General features: G+C 51.9%; 1 protein-coding gene across 4 annotated transcripts in view; it reads right to left on the bottom strand.

Moving 5' to 3' along the window:
- The window catches only part of LOC138541450 (DBIRD complex subunit ZNF326-like), an 86,399-nt gene that overhangs the window by 4,858 nt on the left and 67,323 nt on the right, over positions 1 to 14,218 (bottom strand). For all 4 annotated transcript variants that reach the window (XM_069641760.1, XM_069641761.1, XM_069641758.1 and 1 more), the window contains exon 9: positions 12,476 to 12,571. In XM_069641760.1, the coding sequence (XP_069497861.1) occupies positions 12,476 to 12,571 (96 nt within the window). The remainder of the gene's footprint in view (positions 1 to 12,475; positions 12,572 to 14,218) is intronic.

Here is a 14,218-nt window from a genome sequence, read left to right as displayed (position 1 = left end):
CTCACTGCTAGGAATCATGTTCAGAAGTGTTCAGAGCTCAAGTTCAAACTACGAAGAGTAACTGGAGTGAAACTGACACTTGAAGCCCTGCTGGAAGAGAAGAATTGCTGTTGCTCTCCTTCACAGAGAGTACCTGGTAAGGCGCCCTTTTCCCGAGCTACGAGGGACCATCATGCACCAGCAGATCTTTGCCAAAGCTCCCTGGTAGACAGACCTTCGACAGGCTGCCGACCTGATACGTGGACTGCTGCGGAACTCCAAGGAGAAGCGCCCGGACTGTTGTCCGCCACCGTTGACAACCGCTGTCGCCGACTGGAGCCACTGTGCTCCCGTTTGCCTAAGAACTTCATTGATCCAAGGATGCTCTCGTCTGCGTCGTCGCCGCTGTATCCTGCTGGAGAAGGCCTGACCGTCAAACACGCCGAGGAGCATCTGCCGGTGGGTTTCCTACCACCCAAAGACGCCGACGACTCGACGCCCTTGCTGGGCCACAGTTCTTCAAACTCTTTGCGGTCCAGAACCATCGACACCGAGGTGCCCCGCACGCCTCTTCCTTGCAGGATGTTTACGCTTCCCAGTCAATGAGCACCGCTAGGAACGACGGCCACTTCAACGTCGTAGCTCGACCGGTTGACATTCGACGACCCCCGACTCCTGCCTGAAAGGGGGGACACTCGAGAAGGGCCGTTGATTCCCCGACGAGGAACGCTACAACACCAAGGTACTTTGGGGTTGCAGAACTATTGGAAAGTCTAGTGTGAATATATGGATTGGGCTTGTGATACATTTTTGCTTTACAGGTTGCCCAGGTGGGGGAATCTCCACACAGAACTGTCTAGGTATCGGGACCAGTATTCTGCCAATTGTTCAACCATCCTGCTTTCCTTCCTCCCTCTACTGCTGGTTTCCTATTTATTTTGATCTGTGTCTCATTCTGACCGTATGCAATTTAATGAGATCCGATAACATTAGTGATGCCACTTTAGAACTGTATATTGTTGATTTTCGGAGTACAAAGTGAGTTATCGTGATATTGTATTCACCTTTGAATATTAATTATATTAAGACTGTTTTACCCGATAGTGTGTGGACATTCCTTTCTGGGTGCTTGGGGACTACACTACACTGTACTTAAGAACCAGCCTGCATGACCTCCTGAGAAGCGAGGCCTTGATTGCTCGAAAACGTGCCAATAGAGAATCTTGGCTGGGGTCCTCTGTGCGTACAGACACCCCCCCACTGGCATCTTTACACGTACCACATTGAGTTCCCATGCCGGGGGCCTTCACTGGTGAGAACGACCGAAACAGTTCTTTGACTAACTCCTTAACTAGATGGTACTACCACAGAGAAGACCGTCCTGGAGATCTGGTGTAGCAAAAGATAGCTGCCAGATGAACGTTAATGGAGTCATGAGCAAGTCCCGATTTATCCAACAATAGTAAATATTCAAGTACTGGAGTGGCTGTGACCCACAGAGCGTCGATCTTCTGTTAACGGCACCAAATTGCAAAGCGCTTCCATTAGTACCATAGCATTTTGAATTAGACAACGCCCTGGCCATGGCAAGAATCTTTGTAGTCCACCACCGAAATCTAATGCTGTAGGAGCCAGGCTTTCAGGTTCAGAGACCAGAGTTGTGGTGAATGGTGCCTCCTTCTCTGGCGAGAAGATCTGCAACCACTGGCAGTGACGCTGACATGCCGATAAGGTTGTTACCAGATCTGTCTCAGCCACACTGGTGCAACGAGGATCATCCTGCACCGGCCCAAGTTGATTGATGACAGGAAGCAACGGCAGGAACGCATACAGATACGGGCCTCCCCAATGGAAGGAGAATGTGTCCCCCATGCTCCCAAGCTGGGGGACCCTGCTGTCGAACCTACGGCACTGGGTTCTTCGCAAACAGATCCATCTGGGGATTGCCCCATTTGACGAAAAGGTAGCCCACTTGATCCTGTCGAAGTTCCCACTCATGGCAAGAGTGTAGCTTCCCTGCTGAGAGCCTGCGACGGTGGTGGCATTTACTCCTACCAGGTGAAATGGAATGAGGAACATCATCCCTGGGTGACAGCCCAGTGCCATAAATCCTGCGCCTCTTGGCATGCTGGGGATCTGGTGGCCCCCTGCATGCACACCCCCCCCCCCACCTACTTGCAGACGAAAAACATAGCAGTGGTATTGTCAGTGAAGACCACCACCTTGCCCTTGAGGGATGGTAGAAATGGACCGAGAGTCCAAAATACCACCAGTAGTTCCAGGACGATGTGTAACATCTCTGGTAACCATAGGCCTCTGGTGTGAAGATGGCTGGAGTGTGCTCCCCATCCCAGGAAGTGTTTGCCATGACCGCTCCCTAGTATGGGAGAGTTCTGGAAATCCATGCCTCAGATAGCACACGCCACCACTGTATCGCTCGACAGAACTACTCGAGCCCAATCCTTTCCTGAAGCCTCTGGACACTAGACCCAAACATGAGTAGAGGGCGCATCCGCAACCTGCAGTCTCGAATGAGGGAACTGCAGGACGACATCATGCCGACAAGAAACTTGATGGCCCTCACCATTGCGATCTTCAGTGCTAACAGCCGTTGCACCTTGTCCAAGATGGCTGCTATCCTCGGACAGCGACACCAGACATGACACTGTCGAGCCGGGCACCCAGCAACAGAAATTACTGAGAACCCCAGATCTGACAGTAGGCGGACAGTCCTCACCATGTGGTCGACGGCTATGTCTCTTGATCTGGCCTGGACGAGCCAGTCATCCAATAAGGGTAGACGTGGATCCCTTGCAGTCGCAGATGGGCCGCCACCAACACCAGGCACTTGAAGGCCCTGGGCGCCGACTTCAAAACGGAGGGCCTTGAATTGGTAATGTTTCCCCCTTGACGACGAAGCGTAGAAACTTGCTGTGTCCTTTGTGGACGGGAAAGTATGCATCCTCCAGGTCCAACAATGACAAAGTCTCCCTCTTCCAGCTGTCCGAGCAAGTGTTGAAGAGTGACCATTCTGAACTTCTGGGACCTTATGCATTTGTTTAGTTGTCGTTTGTTGAAATGGGCCTCCCGGTGGTCTTTCGCCTGTGTTTTATTTTTATTATTTATTTTTTAATTATTATTATTTTTTTTTTTTACATCGCCCACACCAGCAGCAGTTGAGGGACGTGGTTTTCCTGCCAGACCACCAGTGGTATTCCCAGACACTGGTCATAACGCCAGTGTCTGTGGGTGAGAGCATCCATCACCCAACAGTGGAGATGGTCTTCCAAAGGCTTACTAAGCTCACCAGCTGGCCTCCCACCGGGGTGTACATGTGGTGCCAGACGTCCTGGCCTGTTCAATCTTGCCTGAAGGTAGCCGGACCTCTCTGCGGTCCCCAACGACAACCACCCCTGAAGGCCTTCCTGGGTGGAGGAACGAGAGGGATGGAGGCAAGGAACAAGTTACTCACCTGTAACTGTTCTCCAGCATGGGTCTGGCATGGATTCACATGCTCATGAATATTCCGTCAGGCTGGGAATCCTAAGTAAAGAAAAAATCTGTTTAGTTTCTTAACAGTCTTTCTCCTAATAACCAATCACTGGTCTCTGGGTCACACTGCCCCCAGCCAATGACTGTCCCCTCCTAAGCCCCTCTGGCAGCCATCTTTAGATTTGGTAGCACATAAAGGGGCAGTAGGACCAAGAGAAGAGCCGCAGAGGGGTAGGCGGGAGGGTTCACATGTGAATCAATGCTGGAGAATTACAGGTAAGTAACTTGTTCCTTCTGTAGCATGGGGTCTGGCATGGATTCACATGCTCATGAATAAATACATAGCTGTACACATGCACAACCACGGGAGGTGGCAAGGCTCAACATTAAGCATCTTAATTCCTCACCTGGCTCACCTTCAAGCGAACAGGTTGCGCAGCACTGCTTGGCCGACTCTGGACTCCTCCCTGGAATCCCAGTCGATCATCGCGAAGGTGTGCGTAGACCTCCATGTAGCAGCCCTGCAGATGTCAACAGGGGCACACCAGACAGGATCCCTGCAGTTGCAGTGATCGCTCTGGTCGAATGGGCTCTCGGATGGCCAGGCAACAGTCAGTTTGCCAACCAATGACAATGGGCGATACAGCCAGAGAGCAACCTGGAAATGGAAGACTTGAAGGGCCTTCCCTTGGTTCACAGGACCAAAGTTCACAAACAGCTGTGATGCCTTTCGAAAACTCTGTGTGGTCCACGTAGAACTTAGCGCTCTAACATCAAGCAAGTGCAAAGTCATCTCAGCCGGCGAAGGCAAGAAAACAGGTAACACCAAGGGCTTGTTGAAATGGAAGTCCGACAGCACCCTGGGCATGAAGGAGGGGTGCGTCCTCAGCATGACCCTCGTTTCGTGGAATGTCAAGTACGGAGGCTTACAGGTGAGGGCCTGAATCTCTCACTTGTTTTTTTCTTGTGGCCATCACCTCTGTACAACATCTTCCACAATAGGAATTTCAGAGGGGCCGAATGCAGAGGCTCGAACGGAGGACCCATGAACCTAGTCAGCAGCACATTGAGAGCTCCCACGCCAGGGCTAGAGCCTTCACCAGCGGGAACAAGCAGAAAAGTCCCTTCATGAACTCCTTAACCAGGCAATGCGACCTCTGCCAACAACTGCCCCTGAGTCCTGGTGTAGCAGGAGATAGCCACCAAATGGATTTTGATAGAGTGCGCCAGCCTAGCCTTGGCCAGCGACAGCAAGTATGGTAGCACTTGAGGGGCCGTAATCCGTAGAGGGTTTATCTTCTGTGCATGGCACCAGACCGTGAACCTCTCCCATTTATGTCTGTAGCACAAGAGTCGAAGAAGCCCTGGCCTTGGCAAGCACCTCCTTGCAGTCTGCCTGGATCTTGTATCCTCCAGCCTCTAGCGCTGCAGGAGCCAGGCCTGCGGGTTCAGCGACCCTGGGTTGTGGTGCAGAATTGTGCCTCCTTTCCTGGCGAGAAGATCTGCGTCCGCCAGAAGCTTGACTGGAGGGGGATGCTGACATGTTCAGAATGTCCGGGTACCATATCTGCCTCTGCCACGCCGGTGCGACGAGGATCATCCTGCACCAGGACCATCTGAGTTGACTGATGAGATGCAGAAGCAACGGCGGAAACAGAGGCCGTCCCAGGGGAATGAGGATGCATCCCATGCTCCCAGACTGGGGAAAACCTGCTGGTGAACCTTCGGCACGGTGTTCCGTCGCAAATAGATCCATCTGGGGATTGCCTCATCGTCGAAACAATAGGTCCACCTGATCCTGCCGAAGCTCCCACTCGTGGCAAGAGCGCAGCTCCCTGCTGAGTGAGTCGATGAGTGTACTTCACTCCTGCCAGATGAAAGGCTACAAGGAACATCCTCTGGGCAACAGCCCAGTGCCATAGATCCTGCGCTTCCTTGGAGAGCTGGGGGATCTGGTGCCCCCCTGCTTCTGAATGTAGACCATCGTGGTGGTGTTGTCAGTGAAGACCGGCACCTTGTTGCCCTTGAGGGACGGAAGGAATGACTTGAGGGCCCAAAACATGGCCTGGTGCTCCAGGACGTTGATGTGCAACGTCTTCTCCTCTGGGAGCCAAAGACCGCGTGGAGATTTCCAGTATGTGCGGCCCATCACTCCAGTGGAGGAGTCCGTTGTCAGTCTCCTGATGCGCTGGGGTTTGAAAGTCTGTGCCCGCTGTGAGATGCACGCAGACGCCCCACCATCGAATCACTCAACGGAATGTCTCGTTGAGGGCGATCTTGTCCTCAAAGCTTCCCGACACTTGTATCCAACAGGCATCGAGGAACTCCTGCAGAGGCCGCAGCCTACACAGCCGAACGAGAGATGCACGATGACATCATGCCAAGCAGGGACTTGATAAACCTCACCCTAGCAACTTCCATGGTCAACCGTGTGGAGTCTAGCTCCCGGGAACAGAGCGTCCTGCGATGGCACCAAGCAGGACTTAGCATAGTTTATCGAGAACCCCAGTTCCATGAGCAGATCGGACAGCGAGTTCCCTTGACTTCGCTCAGATGAGCCAATCGTCCAGATAGGTGTAGAAATGGATGCCTGCAGGCGCAGCCACCAGTGCCAGGCACTTGAAGACCCTTGCAGCTGACTTCAAACCGAAGGGAAGGGCCTTGAATTGATAGTGCTGCCCTTGGACCACAGCGCAGAAAATTGATGCCCCTTGTGTATGTGGAAATAAGCATCCTCCTCCTTCCTCCAGCTGTTCCAGCACATGCTGAAAGGGGACCATCCGGAACTTCTGGGATTTGATGCATTTGTTGAGGCAGCGATTTAGAATGGGTCACCAACCGCTGGTGGTCTTTCGGACGAGGAAGTACCGCTAGCATACTCCGGAGCCTCAGGACGAGTTCTATCACGCTCTTTTTCAGCATCATTCGTACCTCTAAAAGCAGTTGTGGAACATGGTATTCTTTCCTGGCCACAGGTGGAAAAACGGGGACACTTCCTTTGGAACTCCAGGTTGTGTCCATAGGCCAGGACATCCAGCACCCAACAGCCAGTGGAGACTTCCACATGCCGAAGTTCGCCAGCCGGCCTCCCACTGAGGTGCTCATGTGGGGGCCCGATGTCACGGCCGGTTCAGTCCTACTTCACTGAGGCCGTAAAACCTTCGGCCCCTTGGCAATGACTATTTCCTCTGGCGTTGCTGTGGCCTCTGTAGGCCTCCTAGGGCGAAGAATGGGCTGCTTGACAGTATGAAGAGCTGCCACTCAATCCTTCAGAGGCACCCTGTGACTTGCCTCCAGAGGACCGGAAGGACGGCCGTCGTTGCTGGCGTGTGCCCAATGCACGGGTCATCTGTCTGGCTTGATGGCCTGCAGTGACTCGTCCGTCTTGCCGAACAAGTTGTCCCCGAAGAGCATGTCCAATACCCTTGCCTGGACAGAATTTGCTGGCCTTGAGCCCATCTGGCGGAACCTGGTGTCGGCGATGTCCGTGACCACTGATGGCATGGCCCGAAGCCACCTCGCCTTCTTGTAGGATTTCAAGGGCCTCCACCCTTTGTCGTCAAAGAGGAAGTCCAGGAGAGGGGCGATTTTAAACCACAGCTCCCCGTCGTGAGCCTCGAGAGCGTTGGCCGCATTAATGGTCGTCGCTGCTTACATGATGCATCTAGCCTCTTTCCCCTCGCCGTCCGGTGGGGAAGTGGCAGTCTATGCCGCCGACCCTGCAAGTTCCTTCCTGGCTGCTGCCGAGACCAGCAAGTCCGGGGACGGCGGCGCTCTGAGGCACATCGTTGAAGTCTGGAACCCGATATTTCTTCTCGTACCGTCTCTTCGCCGGGGTCGAGGATGGGCTCTTCAGGAGGGACATCCCTTCCTCCCAATGTCGTCCAACAGAAGGCTCGAGAGCACCGTCTTCCTCTTAGCCTCTTGTTGCCGATAAAGGAAACTCCTTTTCCTTGGGGTTGAGCAGAAACAGTTCAAAGGCCCTAGAGATCAGGGAAGGATCTGATCTCATGGGGGAGAAGCCCTGGACACTGGCGAAAAAACAAACCCACTCTTAGGAGTATAAAAAAAAAAAAAAATAAAAAAAAACACCCTGAAATCCAGCAAAGCTGCTGGGGGACTCAATAGGTAAGGGAAATTAGCCTAATCAGAGAATTCTCCCCAACACTTGGTCTCCAGCCACTCAGCGAGCCGCTTGTGATGGTCCTTCATGGTGCGGGTGGACATATCCTTTCAGAACACAGGCCTCCCCAAGTGCGATATGTCCGAGTGTAGGCAGTAAAGGCACCAGGAGTGCCCATCCTCCAGGAATATGTTCTGTAGTCCACATCCCGGGCAGATCCTGAACAAAGGCGTCTAGTCTCCCTTATCTTAGGCCATGTCCACGCGGGGTAGGCCTCAAGAATCTCCAAGAAGTGAAGTAAAAAAAAAAAATTCTAATAAAATTGCACTTGAGGGGCATTGATGCTTCCGAAAATGGGTCCCCGTTAATCAGATGATTAATTGGCGGAGCCGAAAAAAATCAATACACAGTAAAAAGTTCGAGAGCTATAGCACGAGGACTCACAACACTTGAACGTGTGGTAAAAATCTGAAGATGGCGGCCGAGGGGCTTAGGGAGAAGGCAGTATGACCCAGATCTCAGTGATTGGCTTATATGAGTGACAGTTTATAAACTAAAGTTCCTTTTAACAAGGATTCCCAGCCTGACGGGGAAAATTCATGAGCATGTGAATCCATGGCAGACGCCATGCTGTAGAAGACTTTATAAAAACGATCCCTTGGTATACAGAGCCCCATCCTCTAGTACAAGTCTACTAGTTAAGCCGCCAGGTAGGAGACAGTGTTGAGCCCGGCCAACAGGAAGAGTGCGTTCTGCAATGGTATCAAGCAGGATTTTGGATAGTTGACTGAGAACCGCAGATCAGTCAGCAGCCAGACGGTCCTCTCCGTTTGTTTGATGGCTACCCCACTGGACTTGGCGCAGATGAGCTAGTTGTCGAGGTATGGGTACACATGTATCCCTTTTAGACGCAGATGGGCAGCCAATTGTGCCAGGCACTTTGTGAACACCCTGGGTGCCGACTTCAATCCAAAGGGAAGGGCCTTGAACTGGTAATGCCTTTCCTGGACCACAAAGTGCAGGCACTTCCTATGCTTCGTGAATGGTGACATGGAAGTATGCATCTGCCAGATCCAGCAATAAGAAGTCTCCTTCCACCAGTTGGACGAGTACATTCTGCATCGTGACCATCTGGCGTCGCAGGTCTAAAATGGGCCTCCAGCTCCCAGTTTTTACCAAGTAGTATTTGTAAACTCCAGAGCCCAAGAATCGCTTTGGAACTAGCTCCATCACCCCTTTTTTTGCACGGCCTGTACTTCCTGTAGGAGCCGAGGGATGTGCTGCAACTGCCAGGCCACCAGTGGCATCCGTGGACACTTCTGCTGGAATTCTATAGTGTGTGGGCGAGAGAGTCCAGTACCCATTGGTCAGTGGAAATTTTCCCACTCGCTGACTTAGGCTGCCAGTCAGCCTATCAATGTGTTGCATTGGTGGGGGTCCTCTTCTCAGGCGTTCACCAGCTCAGCCGAGGCCTCCCGCTTCTGGGATAGGGCCAATCAGGGTACCACCAGGAGCAGGTCAGCCCTTTTGCCTTCAAGAGGGCAGCCACCACTAGGTCAATAGTGGAGGATGACTGTCTTGACCACCTGGGCAGGTCGGACACCTTTCCCCTGTGCCTTGGTCTTCTACCGCAGCTTCCCTGGGTTAGCCGATGTCCTCTTAGAGGACAAGCTGGAGCGATGACTAGATGGAGGCAGCCGGCCAAGATTGAGACAACCCTGACGGAAACAGACTTGCGGTGCTTGGGATCGTCTTGGGGCCCCCACGGATGAGTGCCCTCACATGACTAAGCCTGCTCCTCAGACCGGCTAGATGTGGGTGAGGCTTGCTGTATGGGGTAGAGGCCTTGGTGTTGAGCCATGCTGCCAACCTACTGTGACGATAATTGACAGTGTGCTTTGAGATCCCAAGGCAGATTTCACATCTGCACACCTATGGTCCGGATGGAGACCGGCATTGGGAGTGGTTGTCCTCCACAAACATGATAATCAGCAGCTAAAGCAGAGCTGGAATATCCGCCCCCCCCTCCACCCATCTCCTCCGACAACATGGTCCGGCGTGCGGTGTAGGCCCGATGGCCTTCTGGAATCTTCAATGAAACTTGATGCTTGCCGGTTAAAAGAACTAGAGAGCACAGGCTCTATTTGACAAAAGTAAAAACTATTGAAAAAGTGAGAATACGTAGAAAAGCTTGGCGCAAAACACAAGACGCCCAATGCTTGAATGTGCAGTACAAAAATGGGAAGATGGCAGACAGAGGGGCTTAGGGAGAGGGCAGTCATTGGCTGGGTCAGTATGATCCAGAGCTCATCAATGACAGTTTGAAAGTGACATTTTTTACCAAGGATTCCTGGCCCGACGGGGAATATTCATGAGCATGAGAATCCATGCCAGACCCCATGCTGGAGAACATCTGTCGACGGCCCAGTGCAACAAATCCTGCGCCTATCTGGAGAGCGTGGGAATTTGATGCCCCCCCTGCTTCCCGATGTAGCTGTGGTGTCTGAAGACACTCACCACTTTGCCCTTGAGGCACGAAGGAAGGACATGAGGGCCCAGAGGGCGGCCCACAGCTCCAGGATGTGGAGATCCGTGAGCAAGAGCGTCCAGCATCCATCGGTCGGTGGAGATTCTTCTCCCACTCGCCGACTAAGGAAGCCAGCCAGCCACTGGGTTACATGGGTGGGGGCCTGACATTCTGGCAGGTTCAATCTTGCTTTGGGGCCTGCCTGCCGCCTTGGGAGACCATGACAGCCACCTCCACCAGAGGTCTTGGAATGCCCTCCTGGGTCGTGGATCAGGAGGGTTGATGGTATGAAGATGATCCTCCGCTGAAACCCTGCAATCATTAGCCAGATTTTCTGCCCGCAGCACGCAAGGACGGGCGGTGTTTAAGAGTGCCCAAGGCAGAGGCCATCTTGGTGTCAGTCTTAATGGCCGGCAACGACTCGACAGCCTCCACAAAAAGGTCGAAGGGCATGTCTGGGGGGTTGGGGGCTTAGTGTCCCTCCGCTACTGCGAACCACCTGCTGTGCCCATGTCATCATCCTCGTCAGTCCCTGTCTCTGGTGGGGTCACACGAGGCTGATGCAGTGGGGTAGGATGCCACTTCCTCCTCTCCCCCCACACTAGGTCGACAGGTCTGCTGTCATCCCATCAGGATTTTTGCAGTCTCCTACGACCTCCAGGATCGTGTGGACGTATGCCTGGGCCCCTAGTCTGAGGAAGAAATGCCTATACCCTGGAGTATGGTTAAGGCCTCTCCCCCCAACCCACTCTTTGCATTCTGGGGAGTCTGGTTGGGGCTCAGGGATGGCAGCCTCTTCTCCGGTGTCCTCTCCACCGGCTTGGCTGATGCCTCCCATCTCGGGGGCAAGGACACTGGCAAGGCTACCTTGTCTTCCCTTCTTAGCCTTTAAGAGGGTAGCCGCCACCAACTCCTTCAACGACTTCTCCTGTGCTACTTGGGCCTTCTGGGACAGGTAGTATTCCTGCGCCATAGTCTTCTGGCGTTTCCTGCACTTTGCAGGGTTAGCCAATTTCCTCTTAGAGGAGGAGGTGGAGCAATGGGGGCAGATGTTGAAGATGAGCATGCCCGTTGCAGGACCCGCTTGCACAGCTCCCCGACAGAAACAGACCTGCAGTGCTTGGCCTCGTCTTAAGCCCCACGGATGGGCCCTCAAAAGGACTTTAGAAGCCCACTTTTGAGACCGGCCGGTCCTTGGCACAGAGCCACGCCGCCAGCCTACTGGGACGATGCTTCAGCTTGATTGCAGAAGCAAAGGCAGATTTCACAATCCACTTCCTTGTGATATGGACGAGACAGAGGCATTGAAGGGGTTTGTCCTCCACAAACATGTTCTGCAGTTGGAGCAGAGCTTGAAAAGGAAGCTTCGACATGGTCTTGAGTGCGGAGTAGGCCCAATGGCCTTCTGGAATCTTCGATGAAATTTCTGCTCTTGAGGGGCATTGGAATTCACAAACAGATCCCCGCTTGTTAGCAGAATGAGCGAAAGAGCACACAGGCTCCATTTGAACAAAACAGTACATTTTACAGAAAAAAAAGCGCAAAAACATTGAACAGCCCACAGGGCAAAACACAAGGACTCTGAACACTTGAATGTGCAGTAAAAATATGAAGATGGCCACCAGGTGAGGAGTTTAGGGAAGAGGAGTGTCATTGGAAGGTGCAGTATGACCCAGAAATGCAGTTTTGAAGTGAACATGAAACATTTTAGCCAGGATTCCCAGCCTGACTGGGAATATTCACGAGCATGTGAATCCATGCCAGACCCCATGCTGGAGAAAGCAGATAAGGCACAGATACAGGAAAGTTCGTTCCAGGATTCTTAACTTTAAAAGGCTTTTGTTGGCCAAAAAGGTTCAGGGAACTAGGTAAAGGCCCACTGTGGGCGCACACAAAAACATCAGGATCAGCACGCCAGCAACAAAGGACCGACAGAATGGCTCAAGGTATGTACCGTTCAGATGCATTTTCTATACTCTGGCCTGGTGGACAGAGGTATAGGTCAACCTAGTTTAGTGATGAGGAACAACTCGAAGCTGTAGCCAAACCAGTTGAGGTAGATGGGTGAGTGAGTTGTCTAGGCTGGGTTTTCTAGAAATACCAGTGTGCCAAAAGAAAAATTGAACGTGCATTAAAGTGCCATGGTTAACATCTGATGAAAGTAGACATTAAAAATGATATAGGAACTTGCAGGAGTTGATTACTGTCTAGAGAACAGAAGAACCTCTAACACATGCATCTTGAGCTTGAGGGTTGGAATCATGTCCCTCAAAGATTTAACCAAGAATGGTTATTTTTGGAAACTACATTGCATGAAAAAAAATTGCAGAAACTGAATGCACTTTAAATCTTACCTTGGCAAACTGTTCATATCTTGCCTTCACAACTGGGTTATTTAAAATGCTGGTAGCTGTGAGCACACTCTCCCTTTTAACTTGCTCCTTAAAAGCCTTTAATAAAAAATTAAAGTGTTATGAACAACTGCAACAATACTCGAACAACAGCGGTTACATCCATACATTGTGTAGACAACTATTCAAGATTCCATATAACAATTTGTTTAATCTTCATGGCATTTGCAGGAATATTCCTGGCTCTTGCTGCTTCACAATGGTTTGATATAACCTGCGCTGAAGGCAGGATGGGGGAAGCTTCCCTAAAAGGATGCAGTAACTTGAAGACTAGAGAGGTACTACGGGTGCATCCCTTTGTATGCCTGGCATACACCCCACCAGTGTTTCAACCAACAACTCCCAGTTCTGCCGTGGAGGTTGCAAAAGCAGATGCATGCAAGGTGGAACAGCTGGGAGGGGGTGAGGAAGTAGAGCAAAGATTAGGAGTATCAGAACCACCAAGAAGATGATTTGATCGTACGCAATCATTCTGCTCACTCCTTCCCAACTGGTTGGAAACCTAGACTCTGCAGATTCATTAAATAGAGACTGCATATGGCTACTAGAGGGTTGGGTATGATTTTCATAGCATGATCAATCTCCCGGACCTGTGTCACCCGCAGAACTTTCTGCTTTAGTGGTGGATTCTTCTAACCCTATACCTCAGAGTGGCAACTTTTTCCCCACACAACCTCTTTTTAAAAAGACTAAACTCTTATAATGTATCCTCCGACAACTTTTGGCACATACTGCCTATTGTTGCCGGGTTGCCCTTAGGGCACTCTAACTTTCTCTGGCTACCCTTGAAAGAGCTACAGTTCAAGGGTAGAAAGGATCTTTGGATCCCTTTTACACTTTGTTAGACAAGATCAGCACCCCTCCACCTTGGGTCATAATGGAGGATACAGGGTAAGTAACAAGTTACGCAACTGTTCTCCAGCATGGTCTGGTATGGATTCACATGCTCATGTATAAAGAATACACAACCACGGGAGGTATCAAGGCTCAACAAGCATCGCGTATCCCCTCACCATGCTCACCTTCATGCAAACAGGTTGCGTAGCACTGCTTAGCCGACTCTGGACTCCTCCCAGGAATCCCTGTCGACGCAGTAGAATTTCGTGAAGATATACGTCAACCTCCACATAACAGCCCTGCAGATGTCCAGCATGGGCACACCAGACAGGAACCCCATAGTTGCAGCGATCGCTCTGGTCAAATGGGCTCCGATGGCCAGGCAACTGTCGGTTAACCAACCAGTGACAATGGGCTAAGCAGCAACGGCAGCGGAGGAAATGCTTACATGAACAGGCCATCCCAGGGTAATGAGACTTACACCCCCCCCCTTCCCCCCTCCCAAGATCCCCGGCTGGGGAAACCTGCTGGCGAACCTACCTCAGGCACTTGGCGTTAGTCGCCGTTGCAAACAGATCGATCTGGGGATTGCCCCATCTGCTGAACAGGTGCTCCACTTGGTCCTGCTGAAGGATGGCAAGGATGCAGTTCCCTGCTGAGAGAGTCGGCACTTCATTCCTGCCAGATGAAATGGGATGAGGAACATCCATTGGGCTATGGCCCAGTGCCATAGGCCCTGCGTCTCTGGAGTGCGCAGCAGGGATCTGGTGTCCCCCTGCTTCCTGATGTAAACATTGTGGTGGTATTGTGCGTGAAGACCCACACCACCCGCCCTTGAGGGACAGAAAG

The sequence above is a fragment of the Ambystoma mexicanum genome, chromosome 1q (genome assembly GCF_040938575.1).
Source record: "Ambystoma mexicanum isolate Mex_15411 chromosome 1q, UKY_AmexF1_1, whole genome shotgun sequence".
Lineage (NCBI taxonomy): Eukaryota > Metazoa > Chordata > Amphibia > Caudata > Ambystomatidae > Ambystoma > Ambystoma mexicanum.
This window is presented reverse-complemented; position numbering and strand designations above follow the sequence as displayed.